Genomic DNA, 23,561 nt, shown 5'->3' with positions numbered 1-23,561 from the left:
AAATTTGTATTCTGGATACAGAACAAAAACATTTAAATGCAATTGGTTTGATTCCCGACAGAGCATCCCAGCTAACACAATAATGTTGCAACATCATAAAAATATTATGCCAAACTTTGTGAAAACATTATTTTGTGGGTTTTTCAAAACATCGTAAAAACGTTATTCAGTACCATTATTTTAAAACGTCATTATGATATTGCCTATAACACTGTAAACCTCCAAACATTCTAAAAACGTTTTAACCATGAATTGTTTTCTCATAATGTTTTTAAAATCCTACAAAATAATGTTCATAACAGATGTCTACAACCTTTCAAATATTGTGAAAATGTTTTGTGTTCGCTGGGAATGCGGAGGCTGCAGCCAAGCTCCACCTATCTCCCTGCCAGGAGCTTTGACGCAGGAGGTCATTCAGAACATCATGCCTGCACCACACCAACACCAGATGAAAAAGAAATCCACCAGGCTGTTTATGTAAAATTACTTTAAATCATACAACTTCAGAAAAATTAACTTCATAAAATTACTTAATAAGCAGACTTAATTTCACTGTTGTGTGTAGGGTTGGGGAGGGGTCTTGTGTATGCAATTTTAAGTCATATTAAAACTTAAAAAAGTACTTTCATTATTATTATTATAGTGCCATATATATATATATATGTATATATATATATATATATATATATATATATATTTTGATGTTGGGGGAGGGGAGAGGAGGGGGGAAGTGCAAAGCCTGTTCTATTAGGAAGTAGCAAATACAACCCTTTGGAAAGAGAGAGAGGAGAGAGAGGGGAGAGAGGGGAGACGAGACATATCGATAGATCACCTCAGGGCCAACTCCGCCCCAGCAAGATGGAATGTTCCCCTCGTCCAATTGGGGATGAGATCACCTCAGGGCCGACTCCGCCCCAGCCAGATGGAATGTTCGCCTCGTCCAATGAGGGGAGGACACCGATTGCCCGATGCCCCCCGACCAATCCGGAGGTGAGTTACCTCAGGGCAGATCCCTCCACCTGCCCGCGGGGAGGGATAAGAAAGGTGGCGAGCTGTCTCAGGGGGGTCTTTTGGCAGTCTGCGGTCTTTTTCGGGGCTCCTCGGTGGTCGTGGCGGAGGTGTTCCGTGGTGCTCGTGTCGTCGATCGTCGTTCGTGGCAGCCAGGATCGTAGGGTAGTTGGATTCCGGGTCATGGGTTCGAGTCCCACCGTGGTAGGTTGGAGTCTGAAACCGCACGAGGCGGCCAGGTACCTGGCCAGACTCTGGCCCTCAGCTCACCTTCCATTCTGAGCTGAAGGGCTGAATAAAGACCCACCAGGTCCATTTCTTTTTGGGTGTGTGTTTCTGTCTGTGGCCAGTCTGATAAGTAGAAATAGTTTAAGTGATTGCCATTGTACATTTGCCTACATCATATTCGTGGTTAAGTCTGCTCTGTGTTTCCCTCCCTCGTACATTGTAAATAAATAACTGTTAAATGTTCCAGTTCGTTGTCCATGCTTTCTTTCATTGACCCAGTATGGTTCGTGCTTGAGAGTCAGGAAGGCCAATTGTGCCGTAAATTGTCATTTTGGGCCGGCGCGGCTTTGGTAATTCCTGCTCGGTTACGCCGGATCCGAGTCGGTAACAGCGACTCGGTTCGGACAAAGCCGGCCGAGGGTATGCTTTCCCCGGTAGCTAGATCGTGCGGCTACTTAGGTAAATTGGAATCAGACAAAAAGACCCTAACCATACGGTCGAAATATTGGCGTCCACGGCCCATTAAGCGACCTGTCGACTTCGGAGTTATCCGGAGTGACGACCTTCAATTCCGGTGTTCGGTGGGAGACGGCCCAACTGCTCCGTCTAGCGGTCGTCCTTGCCACCGAACTCTGGCACCACAACAATATATAGAGATGGAGGGAGAGAGAGGGGTAAGTGAGGGAGGAAGGGATAGGAGAGAGGTGGGGGAGGGAGGGAGAGGGGTGAGGGAGGGAGGAAGAGGGGTGAGAGATTCCGGAAGATGTGACGCCCAGTTTATCATCCATCCGAGAGACGGCACACACACTGATGAATCGCCCTGCCTGTGAAACACCGGGATCATAGTTTACAGCCGGCTCGGCATTCAAATCCAGGCTGCACGAAGCGAGCATGCGTACCTCTCGGCTTTCCTGCCTTGATGTCGCAATTCATTACTTCATTCCTGAAAACATTTTTTACTCATTGTGATCATATAATTAGGGTACCCAGTCAGGACTGGGTAACCTATTGTTTTTCTTCTGTTTATTTCTTATTGGGGTACCCAGTCAGGATTGGGTAACCTATTGTTTTTGCTCTGTTTATTTCTTTATTATTATTATTATTATTATTTTTCTTCCGCCGGCAATTTGCGGGTTCTTTCGCTTTATAAACCATTATCTCAGGAACGATAAGTCCGATCGACACAATTTTCACCATAGTATGTATCTTTTTTGAGAGCAAACTTAATTGGTAATTGTGACGTCATAGGTCACATGGTATGGGCGCCATCTTGAAAAAACCAATAAACTTTGAACCTCTGTATCTCTGAAACGGTCCAATGAAATTTTTTTCGCTTCATCTATATATTACTTCTGTTAACGTCTGTGTGTAATTTGACGTACTGTATCTCCTCCAAAACTGCCAAACGGATTGTCGCCACTTTCGGCATGCGGATGCTCTGTGGTCTAATGAACAGCATGGGCTATGTGAGATCGCGCCAGACGTACACGTTTGGGAATTTTGGGCGATTTTTCTAATTTTTATGTTCGTTTGCATGGCAACGTGTGACGTCACCGCTGAGAGGCATAATTCCGTCATGACATCATCGGTCATTCGCTGACGTCATTACGTCTGTCGTCGACAGACCGTCACCACGGAGAGGTGTAATGCCACTCCTAGAAAACAGCATCTGCAATGTGAAACCCTCTTCTGCACATGCTGACTACCTCAGAAGGTGAATTTGACACAAAAAATGTAACAAGAAACATTGTATATAAAGTAAAGATTTATTAAAAAAAAAAAATTATTTCTGTTTACGTCTGCGCGTAATTTGACGTTTCTCAACCGCCATTATTACCTGTGTTGTGTCTTGCGTGTGTGATCTTCAAATTAAAGCGTCCAAGTGGTGTTCGATCGTCGGATGTGTGCCAAAAAGTGCCGTTCATTGAAATTTGCATTCTGATTCTCGGTCACCCTCCACTGCTCCTGTTCAGTACAGGGCTCGGCCTATATCATGTTAAACTTGCCCCATCAGATGCCAACCTTCAAGTTACACTGCAGAGGATGCAATTTCCAGTCAGACTCGCATACTCGACCATAAACAAATCCCAGGGCCAAACATTTGACAAACTTGGAATATACCTCCCAGCCCCTGTATTCTCCCATGGCCAACTATATGTTGCATTTTCACGTGCAAGAGGTTACTCCTATATATCTACCAAAGTGGACAATAATTCCTCACAAGGACTATTCAGAAACAAGATACTCACCCAAAATGTCATCTACAGGGAGCTCCTTTAGAAAACTAAGGAAAGGTAACCATAGTGCATCACATCCCTAATGACACCCTCCCAGCTTCCCATAACATCAACTATTATGCCTCATCCACCTTTTGCCACCCATTCAACTCCGTGCGGAGCATGGGTGTATGCTAGTACATTTGAATAAGCTCCTCATGGGGAACACTGGTGATTTTTCGTAACGTCATCGGTCAAAATTCGTTAGGTACAACGCTGCATAGGAAATATCTGAAATTCATTGAGCCTCATCTGCACAACAATTCACCGTAGAAAAAATATATTATGACGTCATAGGTCACTTGGTTCGGCAGCCATCTTGTTTAGATTTTTTTTATCTTCTTCTCCAGAACGGCTGGACAGATTGAGGCGAAACTTTACACACATTCCCCATGAGGTCCTTTTTCAAGTTTGGTAATTTCTTATTGATCGGTCACATGGTTTGGTGGTCATCTTGAATTTACCCTAAAACTTTAAACATCTTCTCCAGAATGACTCGTCAGATCAAGGGGAAACTTCACAAACGTATTGTGCACGAGTAGGGAATATAAGTTTGTTAATTTCTAATTGATAGGTCACATGGTTTGGCAGCCATGTTGGATTCAAGAAAATATTAAATATTGTTTTCTCTGGAATCACATAACCTATCGAAGCGAAAATTTGCCACTATCATCCTCCATGATGTCTGCATTCATAGTAAAAATTATGACGTCACAAGTCACATTGTTTGGTGGCCATCTTGAATAGAAAAACACACCTTATCCGATTAACACGAAACTTCGCACACGTATTGCACGAAGGATTGGAGGCAGAATGTAAATTTATGATGTCATAGGTCACATGGTTCGTCAGCCATCTTGGATTGAAAATAACTAAATTTTTAAAATCTTCTTCTCCAGAACGGCTCGACAGATTGGGGCAAAAATTCACACACACTTTCTCCAAGACATCCTTTCACAAGTTTAATTTCTAATTGATAGGTCACATGGTTTGGCGGCCATGTTGAATTCAAGAAAAATATTAAATAATGTTTTCTCTGGAACTGCTTCATCTATCGAAGCGAAAATTTGCAACTATCATCTACAATCATGTCTACATACATAGTAAAAAAAATTATGACATCACAAGTCGCATGCTTTGGTGGCCATTTTGGATAGAAAAACGCACCTTATCCGATTTACACAAAACTTCACACATTTATTCCACCACAGGATTGGAGGCAGAATGTAAATTTGTCATAGGTCACATGGTTCGTCAGCCATCTTGGATTGAAAGTTAATATATTTTATAAATCTTCTCCAGAACAGCTGGACAGATTGAGGCAAAATTTCTCACACACTTTCCCCATGCGGTCCTTTTTCAAGTTTGTTAATTTCTTATTGATAGGTCACATGGTTCGGCGACGATCTTGAATTTACCCTAAAACCTTCATCTTTTTCTCCAGAACGGCTGATCAGATCAAGGGGAAACTTCACATACATATTGCCCACGAGTAGACAATATAAGTTTGTTAATTTCTAATTGATAGGTCACATGGTTTGGCAGCCATGTTGGATTCAAGGAACATATTAAATGATGTTTTCTCTGGAATCACACAACCTATTGAAGCAAAAATTTGCAACTATCATCCGCAATCATGTCTGCATACATGGTGAAAATTATGACGTCACAAGTCACATGGTTTGGTGGCCATCTTGGATAGAAAAACGCACCTTATCCGATTAACACGAAACTTCACAATTGTATTCCATTACAGGATTGGAGGCAGAATGTAAATTGATGATGTCATAGGTCACATGGTTTGTCAGCCATCTTGGATTGAAAATTAATAAATTAAAAAATCTTCTTCTCCAGAACGGATGGACAGATTGAAGCAAAAATTCACACACACTTTCCCCAAGACATCTTTTCACAAGTTTGTTAATTTCTAATTGACAGGTCACATGGTTTGGTGCCCATGTTGAATTTACCTTCAAACCTTCAAACATCTTCTCCAGAACGGCTGGTCAGATGAAGGGGAAACTTCACATACGTATTGCACACGAGTAGTGAATATAAGTTTGTTAATTTCTAATTGATAGGTCACATGGTTTGGCAGCCATGTTGGATTCAAGAACAATATTAAATATTGTTTTCTCTGGAACCATTTATCCAATCGATGCAAAACTTTGCGACTATCATTTAAGTCTCATGTTGTATCAAAGGCGGACGGCTGGGTACCTGGTCATCACTGCTAGCAGTTTTTAAGCGCGGTTCTAGTTTATTTTGCTTTCCTACCTCTGGTATCGAACAACGGTATCGCCCATTGATTGAAGCTTGAAGAACGCAAACCAAGTGGTTTCACTACACAATCCACGAAACGGTTGAAGAAACTTTTAAAAACGAAACATTTAATTTTCTTATTTGTATTTATCTATGCCAGTGACAGGTCGTATAATGGAAGAACACACAAAAAGGTGAACCATCGTGGAAAATAAAATTTCACATTATATCAGCAAGCCAGCCACCGCCTGTTGCACTGCAGAACAACACGTGGCCGACAACGCACGTGATTGGCCTCTGACCTTTGTTCAAGTCGATTGATATACATGATTCAGTTAGAGTGCTTAAGCACTCCAACGAAATGGTTGATAAGAAACAACTTGCTTGGCACACGATTAGCAATCACCGAACCGTCATATTAAACATACACCTCCCGGAGGCACCCTAAAGGTCAAATATGTCCAAATTGGACAAATTAACACTTTTCTTAGTGTCGGAACTGCATCTGAGTTCGATTCTGGAGCTTAAGTTTTGTAATTCTGCTTAGTTTACGAGATTCTCGCAGTGATCACATGTGCGGAAATGAAACAAAGCAATGAACGCTGATGTCTCTGGGCGTTGATAAGCATTGCAATGTACTCAGCAATTCGTAGCTATGATGAATAGGCATTCGATAATATGAGTGAGGAAAGTGGAAAAAATACTTTGTTGTTCAGAAATCGTTGCTGCCTGTTCCAAGTTGAGGCAAGGATGAACAGGCCAAAAAACATGGTGGCTTCAGACCCCAACGAGGTTACCTTGGAAATGCCTTAAGACCCCAGAGACAGCGGTGACCAAGGATGCGCCTGATGAAGGATATAATTAAGGCTGTTAATTGTCTTCAAAAGGGGTGTTTAACCCAAACACTCAATTTTCAATGCTGCACTTCCTTGGAGTTTTCTTGGTATGCATGTAAAGTTTCAGGATGCTAGGTCATGGTTTTAGAGTTATGGAAGACACACACACACACACACACACACACACACACACACACACACACACACACACACACACACACACACACACTGACATTTATTAGTATAGATACAAACACACCAGTCACACTTTCACCTTTTGATGATACCCTCTCACAGACACCACAATTACTACACATGTATACTGTCACCCATCTTCAAGCTGCAAGTCCTGCAAATATCCCTTTTCCCTTCTATCTCCAATACTTCTTGGTACCTATATAATTCCAATATATACCTATCTACTGTTTCTGTTGCGACTACCTTTCCAGAGAGACCATTGCATGCATTAACTACTCTGAGTGAAAGACCCCTGCCTTACTACTGGCTTAACCATCCTCTTCTTCACTTTTAGGCTCCAGCCCCTGGTATCACTGTGCAATCTGCCAAAAACTCTTCTACACTCTTGTTTGTACCCTTCATTGTCTTAAACGTGTCTATCAAATCTCCTCATTATTACCTCCTTCCTTTTGTGTAAAGTCCTGTCTCCTTTGGCCTCTCCTCATACTGGTACCTTCGTCATGCTAGCCCAATCAATCTCGTCACTGTACGCCGAGCACGCACTATGCAATGGAAGCTATGCCTTTCCTCATGTGGTGACTGAAATTTTACGTCATTACTTCGAGCTTACCATTGATGAGTTGGTTGCCTTAAACAGTTCTTGGGTTTTTCTTTTTTTTTAACCATCTCTATTGCCCAAGCTGTGCCTCTCCAGGTTGGATGTGGTTCTTCTGGAAAGCCTTTTCTTGTCACCCTCTAAGTATAAACTTAACAGTCACCTCTGTCCATTCCTCCCCTTCTTCAGTCATATTTGGAACTATCCTCCTGACTCTTAGCTCAAGTTTTTCCCTCCAGGATTTCGAATTTGCTGTGAACTTTCACACTTAATTTCTTGGAAAAGTGTTTGATACTTTCATTTGTAAACATTACACAATTGTGTTGTATTTGCTCCTGATTGGTTGCTTGAGCTTCACGTGGATGAATTTTATCAGTCTGTGATTGGTGTAATAAAGAATATGAAATGTTGTTCAATTTTATTAACCTTTACCTCTGCCACCGAAGGTGAAGGAGGTTGTTTTCTTTCACCCCTTTCTGTCTGTTTGTCTGTCTGTCTGTCTGTCTGTTTGTTTGTTTGTGTGCAGGATATCTCAAAAAGTTGTGGACAGATTCAAATGAAAATTTGTGGACAGGTTGTGTGTGTGAGGAGGATGAACTGATTCGATTTTGGTGAAGATCCGAATCCGGATCCGACTACTCGACTTTTTCGAGTGATTTTTCACCATTGAGAGACAGAGCCAAAATGATATAGAGCACGGTATCTCAAAAAGTTGTGTCTGGATTCAGATGAAACTTGGTGTTTGTGTTGGGTGTGTGACAACGATGAATTGATTCGATTTTGGTGAAGATCTGAATCCGAATCTGGATATGTAAATTATTTAATTCTTAAAGTGATTCTTCACCATTGAGAGATAGGTCCAAAAACGATATTTAACATGATATTTCAAATATGTATTGGGCCAGATATGTTCTCGTGGATCGGGCATTGCGAAGCAGAGGTATGCGCTCTACCAAGTGCCTTTCTCATTGCCATTTCTAATGTGGCTGAAATTGCAACATTTTTCAATTACTTTTAATGTCAACTCTTGCAAACAATGTATTTGAGAATAATTTTGATGACATCATCATGTAAAGATAATCAAAACTTGCAAACACAATGCAATTTGCAAGTGTCATATATCCGAAGGAAGTTGTGGCTATTTGATGTTCTAAAAATGGATTGCGCAAACTGGTAACATGAGATGATTTTGTGTTTCCAATTGATTGAGAACCTGCACTGTGTACACAAGATGTAATTGATATGAACTGAGACTGTTTTAATGCTAACTTCTTTGATGAATCCTGTTCTTTTCATTAGGGACCCTCAGGCATTGAATGATTTCCTTCATGGGCCAGACAACCCGGTGAGTGAACTTTTTTATTTGTCAAGGCTTATGCTGAAGAGATAAGTTGTAATGCAGTTTGGTTGGAAATCCTGGCATCTTTTTCTTGTGTATCTTGTAGCTGCAATTACTTACAATCTACTTTTCAGGTCTTTCCCTTGCAAATGCACGGTATGCATGAGATACACATTGTCCTTTGTATCTCATGCATTCCGTGCATTTATGAGCTTTTTTTCTTCTACAACTCCACTCCATCCCTTTCCCCCTTTCATATACATTTTTGTGATCAAGTAGTTTGGTTGAGGCCATTTATTTCTGATACGTGAAACACCCTGCATCCGTTGCTTACGAAAAACAGATTTTTTTTTTTGGAATGCCAGTTGCTTTTTCCATCCAATCATCATGTAACTTTGTTGAAAAATTCTCCATGGGTAACCGCACCGATGTTTAAAGTTTGGTTTCAATCACTCAAGCTGTTGTGGAGAAAACAAATTTAAAAGAGAACAAAGATGAAAAAGTGAAGGCGGAAGAAACAAACAAACAAAAAGTGAGGACCTCAGCCGACATTCCACAGCGTGGTCAAGAATGGTTGTGGATGCCAATGACTAATTTTAGTTTTATTCACCAAAATATTTTTCAAAAATGCACAAGCATTGTCAAGTTCAAATACATTGTAAGTACTGGAACTCTAACATGAAGCTGTTACCACTTGAGAACTGTGTAAGGGTGACAATGGAAAGTGTTTATAAAGTTAACAGGTGTAATTAATTGATCAGACATGGCATGTTATTTTATTTTGACGAAAATCACGTTTCATTTGAACACAGGTACTGCTTTGTTTGATAGTCGTCATTGGAGTCAGGTCAGGTCAAGTCAGGTATGGGAGCATGTGCCGGAGCAGCGCGTCGCTGCGTCCACTTTCCGTCCACTCCAGGGGCCTCCGTCTGGCCATCCCCCAGGCAGATGCCTGGCCGATCCCCATCTCCTTCAGATGCTGATCATCCTGCTGTAACCACAAGGCACGTGGTTGGCCCATTGGCCTCCTCCACTCAAGAGACTCCCTCGCTGAGAGAATCTGGTGAGCAGGATCAGCGTCCGGAAAACGAGCCACATGTCCACACAGACGCAGCTGACGCTCACGGGCTATGCAGGCAACAAATTTCATTTGAGTCTCTCTCAGCAACCGCTTGTTGGACACATTCCGACCAGCGATTGCCAAGCATTCTCTGAAGAGACCTGGTACTAAAGGAATTAAGTCTCCATCTCAGATCCCTGGTAAGAGTCCAAGTCTTACATCCATAGAGCAAGAATGAAAGCACCAATAATGGAAGACTCGGACATTCGTCCTTCTGCACAGGTACCGACAGTGCCACACTCCATGATCCAGTGAATCCATGAGTCCCCAGGCCTGACCCAGATGTCTATTGACCTCTGGCTGACAGCCAGCAAAGACATGAATATCACTGCCAAGGTAAGTGAATCTCTCCGTGACCTCAACATCCTCACCACAAATGGGTACAGACACGATAGTAACATCCAACATGTCATTGAAAGCCTGGATCTTAGTTTTGACCCAGGAAACCTGGAATCCCAGCAGCTCTGACTCCTCATTCAGCAACTCGAGGACCCCCAAAAGGATATCCAGAGTGTCCGCTAAGATGACTGCATCATCTGCGAAATCAAGGTCAGAGATCTTGACATTCCCAAACGATGCACTGCAGCTTGATCTCTGACAACCTCCCCATAATCCAGTCCATGCAAGTGCTGAAAAGTTTGGGGGCCAGTACACACCCCCTGACGAACCCCAGTAATAACTTGAAATAAGTCGGAGATGGTATCACCACATCTCACAGCACTCTCAGTACCAGAGTATAGTTCATACATCAGATTGATCAGTTTTGGAGGCACCACACAAAGACCACGAATCCTCCAGAGGGCATCCCGAGTTACTGAATCAAACGCTTTACAGAGATCAACATAAACTGCAAGCAGCCCCTGCCGAAACTCTTGTCTGCGTTCGGTGAGGACCTGAAGACCAAGGATACGGTCAAATGTTGACCTCTTTGGTGCAAAGTCTGACTGCTCTGGGCGCTGGTGCTCAAGCAGATGGTTGGGTACCCTATCAAGAATTATCTGAGAAAAGACCTTGCTCTGCACTGAGAGCAGCATCACCCCTCAGTTGTTGTTGCAGTCCTGGCGATCACTCTTCCCTTTTTAGAGAGGGACAACAAGGCCCCCTTTTCCAATCAGTTGGGATGTTACCTGTGTTCTCAGCAGAGCATAGACCTGCATGTAATGACATGAGTGCAGCATTTCCACCACCCTTGATAAGATCCCAGAGCTTTACCCCATTTCAACTGGTTCACCACAGCCTGTGTTTCCACAAATGAAGTTGGATCACAGTTGATTGGAGGGTCAACAATAGGGATAGTAAAACCCCTGACATCCAACCCAACAGCTGGTGTATCAGCCTGGTACAGCCGCTCAAAGTACCCGGCACAGCGGGCCTTCACTTTGGACTCATCTATCAAGAGCCCACCACCCTCCGCTCGAACTGCGGTAAACCGAGGGAGAGGCTTGGAGGAACGCAATGTGCGAATTCCCCTGTAAGCAGGATGAGGATCACTTGGCCACAGGTGATGCTCTACCCCCTCACAGATTCCTCACATATAGGCCTCCTTGTCCACCCTCAGCGCACGTACAGTTTTATGCCTCAACTCCCTGAACAGCTCAGCTCTGCTATTAAGCCTGGCCCTGCGACTGGTCAATGGTATCCAGTGTCCCTTGAGAGACAAACTTCTTCTTCGCCCGGCGGTGAGTTCCAAGCCATCCACCGGCAACATAAATTATGGTGGTCTTGAAGACACTCCACAACTCTTCAAGATTCCCCAAAGCACCCAGACCCCCAATCCCCACCCAGCTGTTAGCAAACTCCTCAGCTCCAGTCCGGCGACGAGTCGGTGGGCGCTGAAACCATGAACGAGCCACCCTCAGTCCATGACTTCTTGCAAAGTCAAGGATCTTGGTGCTATTCTGGTTCACAGTTCCAGACCCATGGGAACCAACAAATGTCTCATAACCATCCCTATCGGTTCCAGTCGATGCATTGAAATCCCCCAAGACTAGAAGAGTATCTCTCTTGGGGCACTGATCAACCACAGACTCGAGTGTGCAAAGAATGTGTCCTTCACCATGAGATCACTTGCTTCGTTCGGAGCTTATGCAGAGACCAGGGAAATGACACCCAAGGAGTGACGAATCTTTCGTCTCATAATATGCTCGTTGAACGGTGCTACCTCAATTATCACATGGACACAGCTACAGCAACTCCTTGGGCATGGTAACCATCATAGTGACCAGACCAATAGTAGGTGTAACCACCCGCCATGATCTCGCCACTATCCGTTATCCGAACCTCAGAGAGTGCTGCAATACCGATGTTCAAATGCTTGAGCTCAGGTAACAGAGACAGTTGATCATCCTGTCTTCGGGATAGGACATTTCAGGCACCCACCCGAAGGGATCACCTCAGGTTAATCCAAGGAGCCTGCCGTCTGGTGGATGACACCGCAGCACCACCCCGATACACAAGACTGCAATCTGACCTGGGAAGGTTACCCCGTGGTTTTCCTCCTGCCATCAAAGAGTGGGGGTCCCAAAGGCTTTGCCCCAATCCTGTGATCTGGTGAGCTACCCTGCCGAGGCCAGTTGCACCGGAGGTACTCTCATGGAGTGGGTTTTGTTCCCACGGAGTTGTTGGAGTGTTAGTTGCTTCTTTATCGAGAAGTCTCACAATATTACTTCATGTGATGTTGTTTTGTCTAAAATGAAGTCTGAAACGTTGTTTTTCTTTGCAAAATTATGCTTTTCCAAGACATTGCATTAAAAAATAACATTGGACAAACTCAAATCGATTGGCCTGCAACACCGGATGGCATGCACAATTTCTTTTTAGATCCAATATCATAAAATTGAACATGTTTGTTCCAAGATTGTAAGTTATCAGTTTTTCACTCACCAAGGCAAACTCACCTTTCCACTGGCTGCTGACATGGAGGTATACTTGGAGAGCATGGAAGCAATGATTTTGTTGGAAATATTGCATGGACAGACAATCGGTTTATTCACATCTTGGAGCTAAATTAATCGATCATTGAATCCAATAGATCCCCTGATAACTGTGGGGGTAATGGGGACAGGCGAATAAGAGACGGTTACAAGCAAAGAAGCGTGCAATGAATAAGTCTACAGTGATTGATCAAACACGTTGGTGTGTTGTTAGTTCTACCATGGCCATCAATCAAATTCTCCTTTTTTCAAAACCTTGTCCTGCTCTAGTCAGTGTTGAGCCAGCTTTGTTCACTTTTCACTCATTACTTGCTGCACTCGTAAAAGGATTAAAAACAAATCGATAAGCATTATTCTCATCACAACCTCTTTGTGTTTGTTTTCAATTTTGCACTTGTGGTTTACTTTATCTTTTAAAATGATCAAAAAGGCTGATTTATTTAGGAATGGGGTTGACCAGGTTATTTCTTGCATCATGCCTTTTGGCTATCTAATCTGGGTTTAATTCCCAACCCAAATAAAAACTGTCACGTTGATATTTTGCAGGTCATTGAGTGTGTCACTCATTGGATGAGTGTTAATCTGGAGTCTCGTCTGCCCGTCTTTCCTGGCAGCCGGTACCTTTTGGCCATTCAATGCTAATACCCTGATCAAATTCTAAATTCCTGCCCAAAACAAAGGGCACTGCATCTGGCGCAGAGCCACTCCCGCACTCCCCATCCGACTTCCACCTCCTCCCTCCCCTTCCCTGACCTCTAGAAGTTATCCAACTAGTAGCCATGTGCTGCATATGATGTTTCACCATGTTAATTAAAAATTCAGGCATGCATTCCTTCTTAAAGTTAGACATTTTCATTCCAATATGGTATATTTGGAAAATATATTTACATTGTGGTTTTTTTACATCCTCGTGGAGGATCTCCAAGTCTTACTCACGTTGTTGTTCTTCTGCTTCTTCTTGTGGACATTTTTGTTTCACAGCCTACAGTTTTCATCGAAACTTCCTGAAACTTGGCATATGTATGTAAAAATACCCTGCGCAGACAGTAACCATCTCCGATTTTGAAAATTCCTCCCAGAAAAAAAAGTTATGACGTCAAAATATCTCCGCTAATGGCAATCGCCGAAAAAATTATCTCCGAAACTAGGCAAGCTTTTAAAATTCTGTTGGCGGGAATCGAACAGGGCATTAGCAGAGATGAATTACCGCACATATGATACATCACTTTGACGTCATATCAATTTTTATGACGTCATTCCTATTTTTTGACATTTTTTGTTTCACAACCCAGAGTTTTCATCGGATCTTCGTGAATCTTGCCATGTATATGCAGAAAGCTCACATGCAGGCAGTAACCATCTCCGATTTTGGAAATTCTTCTGAGAAAAAAAGTTGACATCATAATATCGCCGCTAATGGAAATCGCCTATACCATTATCTCCGAAACTAGGCAAGCTGTTTGAATTTTGTTTGCGGAAATCAAATCGGGCATTAGCACAGATAATTTATCGCAAACCTGATGCATCACAATGATGTCATATTCGTTTTTATGACGTCATCATTAAAAGAACGAGGATCTTAGCTCATTTGAGCTTGTTTGTCCAATTTACCATGAAATTTTTTTTTCAATTTAAAAACCTAGGATGTAATTTGTTTTGAGCAGTGGCATATTTATCCATTGAAAGCACCGATTTGTTCTTCATTGTATGATTGACCGGCTTTGCTTCACCCTTCATGTTTTATTTGCTTCATTTGTGCTGTTTGGTTTATTTTTTTCGTCAAATCTCTTGGGAAATCATGGCCCAGCATGATAAGGATCCATATATGTATTATAAAAGAAAGCTATTGGGAGGGCTTTTCGATTGTGAGAAGTGAAGATGAGGAAGGTGAGAATGAAGAAAAAGGAGTTGGTGAAGCGAAAGAGAAAAGCAAAGGTGTGAGGGAGGGAGGGAGGGAGGAATCTTTTGTACATACAGGTAGAAGGTTGGCTGTGGAGTTAGTGGAGGAGGGGGTCAAACATTTCATCATATTTGCACACCTAATGCATATATGGTTATTCGTGAAACAGAAGGGTGCAAGAGTTGAATGCTTACACATGGCTACGGTAAGAAAATGTGGAATACTGGCTAAATTTGTTTGAACTGGTACGGTTGAAGAAGAGGGCAGAAAGTGGAAGAGGCAGCAGAGAAGTGCAAGGATGTCAAACTGCTTGTAGTCCCCTGTTGAGAAACCACCACCTCCATGGACTGCGAGGTAGCATACAGCATCACCAACCCATAGTTGGCAGCTGTACTTCATTGCCATACAGTGGTTGAACACTTTCTTCAGTGTTCTAAGTTGAGAACATCAAATGGGTTGTCACCTGGCCAGCTGTTTGAGGAAAATAGTTTGAAGGCTATTGGTGAACAGGGCTGAATGCCAGAAGGCTTAGATGTCTGAGGCTTATCGTGTCCATTCTTTGCTCATGGAAGAGCAATGTGAAAGAGGGCAAAAAGGAAATCCATCCATCCATCCATCCATCCATCCATTGGGACCATACTCTGTGCAGAGCGTCAGTGCTGCCTAAGCAGTCTCCTTGGCTATTGGGCACAATCCTGGACGGGTCGCCACTCCGACACAGGATACCAGCAAGCTGGCACTCATTTTGCCGACCTCAGAAGGATGACAGGCCGAGTTAACCCCACCTGGTATTAATTCAACAGCTGAGCAGGATTTGAACTCAGGACATGAGGATCCCAAGACCACCACCCGAACCATGAAGCCAACACCAGGCATAAAAAGGAAATGCACAGTGCTGAAGTGGGACCACAGGTGGACCCAACAAGCAAGTGAATGAACAAGAACAGAGGACAGGAGAGGAGAGGAAGGGAGGACATTCAGAAACCTGCAAGTAAGAGGGTCGGATTTGGTGGAGATAATAAGTGAACAAAATATTACGTTATGAAGATGAGGGGTTGGGGGGGGGCGGTGCCATGATATGGTGGTGAAGGCAGTTCTGCAAACAGAAGATAGGAACAAAAGAGTACATGTGGGCATTAAGCCTAGACTTTGGAAATACAACTAGGTAAGGGTGGGCAGGGCTTGTGGGAAGAATGTGTTTATACTTTTGGAGCTGGGGAGAGCTGGAGGGTGGACCTGAGACACCTTAAATTTTGTTGAAATTTGATACACATTGTCCTTGTTCAGCAAGTTATTGTTGCAAAATGTCGGGCCCAGAGGTAAAGTAGCTTCTGAAATAATCTAACTGTTAATGATTCACCGATATTGCTATTTCAATATTGACCACATAACACGTTTTTTCGAACTTTGGGCTGCATAACTGGAGGGATAATTTTGCTCTTAAACAAAAGCTGTTTGGTCGGCCTATCCATTGATTGCAGTTGCACTATTTTCTTTATCAAAGTTCACCCTCCCTGACCTTTTGACCTGAGGTTGTAACCATGTCATTTTGAATTTTTACCAAGCTCCCCATTAGCCAGTCCACGGTTTGTACTTTTTCATTATTTTCGAGCAAATACTACCCGTCGCTTCGCTGATGGGAATACTAAAGAGGAGGGGGAGGACAAAAAGAGGGGGGAAGTGAAGAGGTTGGGACAAAAGAGGGGGGAAGTGAAGAGGTGGAGGGGAAAGGACAGAGGAGGGTGGTGGGAGCGAGGAGGGGTGGGGGAAGGGAAAACAGTGTGAGGTGAGAGGAAGGGAAGGTCGATGTGTGGTGGAGCATTAATTACGATTCATACTGTCTCATCCAAATGATTCTGCATAGAATAACAGTGAAGATGGAAACAAATAGTCTGAAATCCATTTTCTGCCGGTCATAGTATAAACATGGCCCAGAGACAAAACCCACCGGACCCATCCGGAGCCAAGCCGTCCAGACACAAACACTGCCCGGCCGTACCCGTAGGCAAACACCACACCACCGAGAGAAACAGACAAATTTTCCAAAGAGTACAAAAAATAACTTAAATGCTTTGTAAATTTCACATTTTCTTGTGGAAATATGGAGGAGGGGGGTACATCGGCTTAGCCTTGCTTGCTTAAAGTAAATCGGTATATTGGCTGAGTTATAAGACTTGTTATTTCTTTAAATTATAAGATTTCACTCTAGATTTTGACACTTATTTAGTCCGGACGATATCCGATCCTCAAAACTGAAATAATATTTTGATGATATACTTTTGTCCGTGAGAGTAGATCGTGGAAAATCATATCATATAAAACATTAAATTGCTCCAAGCTCCTAACTTGAAAACTGTATCACTTACATAAGAGATGTATACAGCGATTCCTAGCTCTGATGAACAGGCATTCGGTAATATGAGTGGGGAAAGTGGGGGGGGGGGAACCTTTTCGTTTACAAATCATCCTGTTCCAAGTCGGGGCATGGTTGAGCAGGCCAAAAAACATGGCGGCTTCAGACCCCAGCAAAGTTACCTTGGATACGTCTTTCGACCCCATAGAGAGCTGTGACCGAGGATGCGCCTGATGAAGGATATAATTAGATAAGGCTGTTAATTATCCTCAAAAGGAGTGTTTTAATGAATCCAAACACCCAATTTTCACTCTTGCACTTCCTTGGAGTTTTCCGAGTATGCATGCAAAGTTTCAGGCTGTTAGGTTTTTCATGGTTTTGGTGATACGGAAGAGGTGCGTGCACGCACGCGCGCACACACACACACACACACACACACACACACACACACACACACACACACACACACACACACACACACACACACACACACACACACACACACACTTATTGGTATAGATTTATTCCAAAATAATTGATCAGAGTGGGCCCACAATAAAGAGACCCTCAATAGTTGGAATTATTGTGCCATCATATCATACTTGGATGTGGAGTACAGGATGGCATCTGTTGTTCTTGCATGTTGCAATCCTTTGAAAAGCATTATGTATGACTAGTGTACAGCTTTCAGTGTCTTTCTCAGTTCATGGTCCAAAATGAGCCCCTTCAAGGGAAAATGAACTGGTTGTACCTTCTCTAATCACCTGGGTTGTAACCCTTTTGAATGCTATGAACAGGTAAATCTGGGCTTATGCTCTATTTCTGAAAAATTGGGAGATGGTCCCATCCTCACTCTTTCATACATCTTGCTTTGAAAAGTTTTTTTCATCCGCTGCCTACAATTTGGAAATAAACTTTGCACTCCACACCAAAAATGGGCGTAGAAGACGAGAGCGCAAGTCCTTGGGGAGTGAATGTTGGAACTGATGATATTGATGGTGAAGTATTTGAAGACTGCACAAGCACAATGAACACATCAGTCATCACTTGACCACTCTCTGTTCGAAAAACAAAAACCACAATGCGCAAAGCGAGACCAAGTCAAAAGTGAAGAGGATCGCAACTGCAGTGAAAAATAACCGAGGGAAATTACTGTAGGTGTACAAACAGAAGTGCCTGATTTTCTGTAACCTCAGTCACACTTCTCATTTAAGATGGGATGGTGTGAATCAGATTCTTTGTGCTTGCCAAACTCCAGCCAAAGGATTGTTTTCTGGCCGGGAGGCAGTTTTGTATTGTGAGCACGTGTGTGCAAGTGTGCATGCACATGAGCGCACTTACATACAGTGTATTAGATCTTCAAGTTGTTGTGGTTGTGTGCCAAGCTGGACAACCTGATGTCAGAACATTCCTCTGATGTCATAAAAGCATGACCAAGCAATACTGACCTGCACTTCCTCTTCTGGAGTGCCACTTGCGAGAATGTGCCAAATTCCTGAATACATACACTATTAAAGAGGAATTGAATGTTCTCCTGGAAAGAGAAATGGTGCATGAGGTGCTGTTTAGAGAGTGAGTGTAAATGGACAGGTCTACCTTAGGAAAATGAAGTAAGCAGATGACTGTCTATTTACCTGTATGACACTGGAGGTAGCGCTGCAGCATGACTTTTTCACTACACAGAGATGCTTCAAACCAGACAGGAAAAATAACCTGCAGTTGGGTGAGTTCCTCATTCTCTTGGACCTTGTATAAAACTACTCATTTGTACTCCAAAATGCAGTCCAGGGCTTCAATTGCAGACCAACATCCATGTGTTTATGTGCTACGACTGGAAGAACGACGAATTACATCACCTTAGTTATGTCATCATCTCTGACTGTGTAAAGCACAACATGGTTGCAATGCATCTGTTCCAGAGGTGCCTCTTGGACGTTCTCTGCAAACACTTCAAGGCTGCTCCAGCAAAGATCTTCTATTTCTGCTGTCGCAGTGCATCTTTTCCAAAGGTGCCTCTTGGACTTTCTCTGCACATACTTCCAGGCTGTTCCAAAGAAGATCCTTCTATTTTACTGACGGAGCTGCTTCCAAATACAAGAACAGAAAGAATTTCTTCATTTTGTGCCAACATCAATATGATTTTCAGGTATGGATGCACTGATATAGTTCGTAAATATTTATGTTTTGAAAAGCCAGTGTGCCTTAGTCCTGAGCAATGACATTGTTGAAAAGTATCACTTTTCATCAAAAATTCCAAGTCAGTTTGAATTATCCATATTTTCAGGTACCAGCCGAGTGGCACTTCTCGGCAACATCCCATGGGAAGGAAGCCTGCGCCTGAATGGGAGACACTGTCAAATGCCTTGTTGCATGAGCCAGCCAACAGAGGCCTTGTCATAACACCAAAACAACTTTAAGAATGGGTGCAGATTGACTGCCAGCAGTTTGCTTAAGGTGCTGTACTCAGGAAGAGTGTAGCACTGAAGAACACCTCTTAGTGGAAAGGTTTGGTAGCTGCAGGTTCATCGTGTGAACTTGGAAGCTTCACTCATTCATCCCAGTTTCAAAGACTGGTCGTCCATGGCCTCATCACAGTCCAAGGCTTATATTTCAGTGTTCAAGGATGACATATTTGACAACTGCAGGGGCTTTTGTCACTTTAGATAGAGTATGATGGCCAAAGGTGGCAGGGATAAGTGTTGGACTACCAATGCTGACACAGAGAAAGCATGACACAGAGAAAATGTCAGTCAGCTTCCTTCAAACATGCATCCCTGCAGCAGTTTTCACTGACTCTTGGAATTCTGACATTCTGCTGGTCCACTGCACAGATGTGCTGGCCAAGTTTTACCTCCAACTGCTACTGGTCACACCTGCTGACTCCATGCGAAGGATGAAGTTGCAGCCAAGTAGAAGCTCGCACAGTGGATGTAAGCTGTTGACTACAGTTATCTTGTGAAAACGGCCAAGATCGCATGGTGATGCTGTCAATTGAACTTTCCGGTACTTGGTACCATCCTCTAACAAAAATAAGGCATTGTCTGTGGATTGGATCTGTATGTTTGTTTCTTAAGGAATTCAAAATGGCTGAGCCAACCTCCACCAAATTTTGCATTTGTGTCTGGTTTACCCATGGCCAGGTCATCGGTGAAAAAGCAAACAAACCCAAAAAAATCCTCTCCCCCTGCGATTGTGGGGAGATGACTTGCAATTTTCATCTGTACACGTAGATTCATGCAAGTACTTGAACCACTGGCCCTCTGCCAGAGGGAGAGGGTATTATGGTTGGGAAAGGATGCCAATTCTGAAAACAAATCCCGTCGCTCCTGGAAGCAGTTTGTTGGTGCAATCCTTCCAAAGTAGAACCCCATCATATTGCTAACAATTGGACCAGCCTGCTTCAAACTCAGAATACCTCCAAAAGTTCTTGTGTGCCCACTGATTACTTTTCCAAAAAATATGTACACATAATGACCTTGCTAACAAGGGAAATTTGTTCAAAATGTAAGATTACTTGTTTTTGTGACCTCAGGCCAAAGGATAGGAAAGAAGACCTTTGGTAGTAAATGCAGTCCAATTGCAATGAAATGAATAGCAATGTACAGGGCTACTCATCAGCTTTCATTTAAAACCAGTCACCTGTCTCGGTCAATTAAAGCCAAAGTTTGATGAAAATGTCGAATGAAGAACTGGTCTTGTTTGTGAAGGCTCATGTCGCTTTTGATTAAAACTAGGTGTGCCTATCCATCGCTTCACTGACCGTTTTAATCAAAAGACAGCATCATGTACCTCACAAACATATTGCATGTCTATCAGTGAGTGTCAATGACCGTGTAAAATGAAGTTAAACACACGAAAAGGATGTTTTGTAACACGTACTTGTTGATGTCGTGACTGGTTGTTGTTTGTGTACTCCTTCCATATACTTTTTTTTATTCCTTCGAGAAGTATAACTATGGTATGTATATAATTTTGTGTCCTCCCATGCCATTTAGGGTTCCTGCTGTCATAATATAAATTAATAAATGTTACCATTGGGAATGGCTGCATAAAGCCCCCATTCCTGCTGCTTCTTTAATACTGGAAAGATGGCTTTTTTAAAGGTATTTTTATGATTAAATGGGCACAAAGTTCCAAGTTAATTCATTATTGGCTTTCCAACCAAGTAAATCGATTATTGGCTTTCGAACGGTACCCTTTTTATTATTTCCTGACAACAGGAACCACTGCATGAAAGCTCGATGTCCCACTTCTTTTTCCTCAATCCCAGAAACACGGTCTTTTAAAACAAGGATCTTTATGATTAAACGGAAAAAAAAATTTCCCCCAAGTAGTTCAATTTAATTTTTATTACTTTTCTATGACAGCAGGAACCCTTTGCAACGAAGCCTCTCTCTCTCTCTCTCTCTCTGTCTCAGTCTCTTTCTGTCTCTCTGTCTCACACACCCCTCCTTTCAGTAGCAGATGTATTATGTGGCATTAAAACCACACCACATTAAAACAAAGCAAGGATGGAACTATTGTTCAATCCTTGACATGCAATATTTCAGAAACCATTTCAAATACATGTCTGGTATTTTGCAACAGCAGCAATTTTCTCAACAAGGCCAATGAGCATGCCAAATTATATCAAAATTGGAGGGGGTTGAGAACAATAGTGGTTGAGTTCACATTGGAACAACTCGGCCAAAGGAGCATGTGAAGAAAGAAATTGCCAAGGCAGAAACAAAACTGGTGGTCTGAAATCAACGAGTTGGAGAGAGAAAAAAAATTTCAGTTAATTTTGCATTGAGTATTGTATCAACATGGGAAGATGGTTGACCAGTTTGGAATTCAAATTATCTGTCTTTCCTGGATTTGTAACTTCACTTGACTTGTGACTCTCAAAGATAAACTTCATGGGAATCATTTTTTCTCTGGCTGGGCTTGGAGCATGGTATTGTGTACACTGTGGTCTTAAATGAGGAGAAAGCTTAGAAATTGAAACCAGTTTTAATAAGATAAACAATCTAAATGTTATATAATGCCCAAGTGTCTGTGCTTTCAGAAAATGTATACTTTGCTATGGGTCCTATGGATATAGTTGCTTACAAAGCATGTTTTTTTATCCAAACACAGGCTATTTTTTCTATTTTTATAGCTCATTTTTTAGAAATGGGTTACATGTATGATTGTATATGTTGTCCAAAATGGTTGAAAATGCATTTTTTGTTTGATATATATCATTATACATAAGAATATAACAATTCCTCGAAACAGTACATTTCTTATGACCTTCTGCATATCTTGGCACCTTCAAATGTGTAAGATATCAGATTTTGCAAAATTTCCCCCAGTCATAGTGAAGCTTACAAAATCTTATTCCAGAAATTTGAAATGCATCTGATAGAACATCTTTAATAGCAATTTACTTCTGCACAAAGTGATTATTTAAAATGGCAAGTTTCAACATGGATCATTACTACATACCAGTTTTTAGGTTCACTTCCATGATTGGGTCAAAAAGTGTTTGGAAGTACATAACAAATTGCATTTACCAAGCTGCTACAAAATTACTGGTAGCTATAAGCTTGATTTTATAACCATAGAATAAGTTTACCAAGATGGCCCTATGATATAAAAATCAATACCAAAGGCCAGTTTGTGTTCAGTATACAGAACATCAAAGGTCGTTAGGAAGTACGTAACGTTTTAAAGAAATCTGCACTTTTAACCCTAAGATGTTAGTTTGGTTCATCAAAGCATGTATTTCTATTGTTAAGTTTATGTGCATATATATTTATGACCTGAATGAACACTGATCAATTTGATCAATTTGTTAATTTCATATGACCTTGACCTCTTTCATATGACTTTCATTTTTTGGTCCCCCGTGTCCTAAATGTGTACATAATACCTTGCTACAAGCCTCTGTAGAAAATTTTGTAATATTGTACTTTATCTAAAATGTACGGTATTTTACTGCTGCTCCCTCACACCTTTATATTTTTTGTACACTGATCCTACAGCTATGTTTCTTTCTCTTCACCCCCTCTCCCTTTGTTTATTCAAACGACATTCAAACCTGTTCTTTGTTCCACGTCAGTATGTTTTGTGTATTCTAAGCTGGGAAAAAGTCGACTTCATTTTCTGCTTGCAGTATTGATTGGGTTAATTGTAAAGCAAGGTGACAGTAATGATTATATTATATTTTAATTTTGCTTTGTTTTGTTTTTCCTGAAATCACGTTTTGGATGTGTACGTTTTTCTTTTTCTTTGCCTGTTGCTTTTCCCTACTTTATCTTTTTTCTTTTTCTCAGGAGTTGGACCATGATGACTTGCTTGTGGGAGACAATGCAGGGATTTTTGCTGAACTTGTGGTGAGAATGGCACTTGTGGAAGGAATGAAATTATTTATTTATTTAATTTTGCAAGTTTTCATGGAAGTATTTTTTCCATATTTTTATCATTGTCTCTGGTTATAGGTACGAGTAATAGGAAGATCAAATTCGAATACAGTAAAAAAAAAAATTT

General features: G+C 42.0%; 1 protein-coding gene across 7 annotated transcripts in view; it reads left to right on the top strand.

The window, feature by feature from the left end:
• Positions 1 to 23,561, top strand: part of LOC147020269 (uncharacterized) — a 178,986-nt gene that overhangs the window by 73,386 nt on the left and 82,039 nt on the right. For all 7 annotated transcript variants that reach the window (XM_085895524.1, XM_085895523.1, XM_085895522.1 and 4 more), the window contains 2 exons: positions 8,703 to 8,748; positions 23,348 to 23,407. In XM_085895524.1, the coding sequence (XP_085751650.1) occupies positions 8,703 to 8,748; positions 23,348 to 23,407 (106 nt within the window). The remainder of the gene's footprint in view (positions 1 to 8,702; positions 8,749 to 23,347; positions 23,408 to 23,561) is intronic.

The sequence above is a fragment of the Eptatretus burgeri genome, chromosome 9, assembly GCF_056783735.1.
Source record: "Eptatretus burgeri isolate ZD-2024b chromosome 9, Ebu_testis_v1, whole genome shotgun sequence".
Classification (NCBI taxonomy): Eukaryota; Metazoa; Chordata; class Myxini; order Myxiniformes; family Myxinidae; genus Eptatretus; species Eptatretus burgeri.
This window is presented reverse-complemented; position numbering and strand designations above follow the sequence as displayed.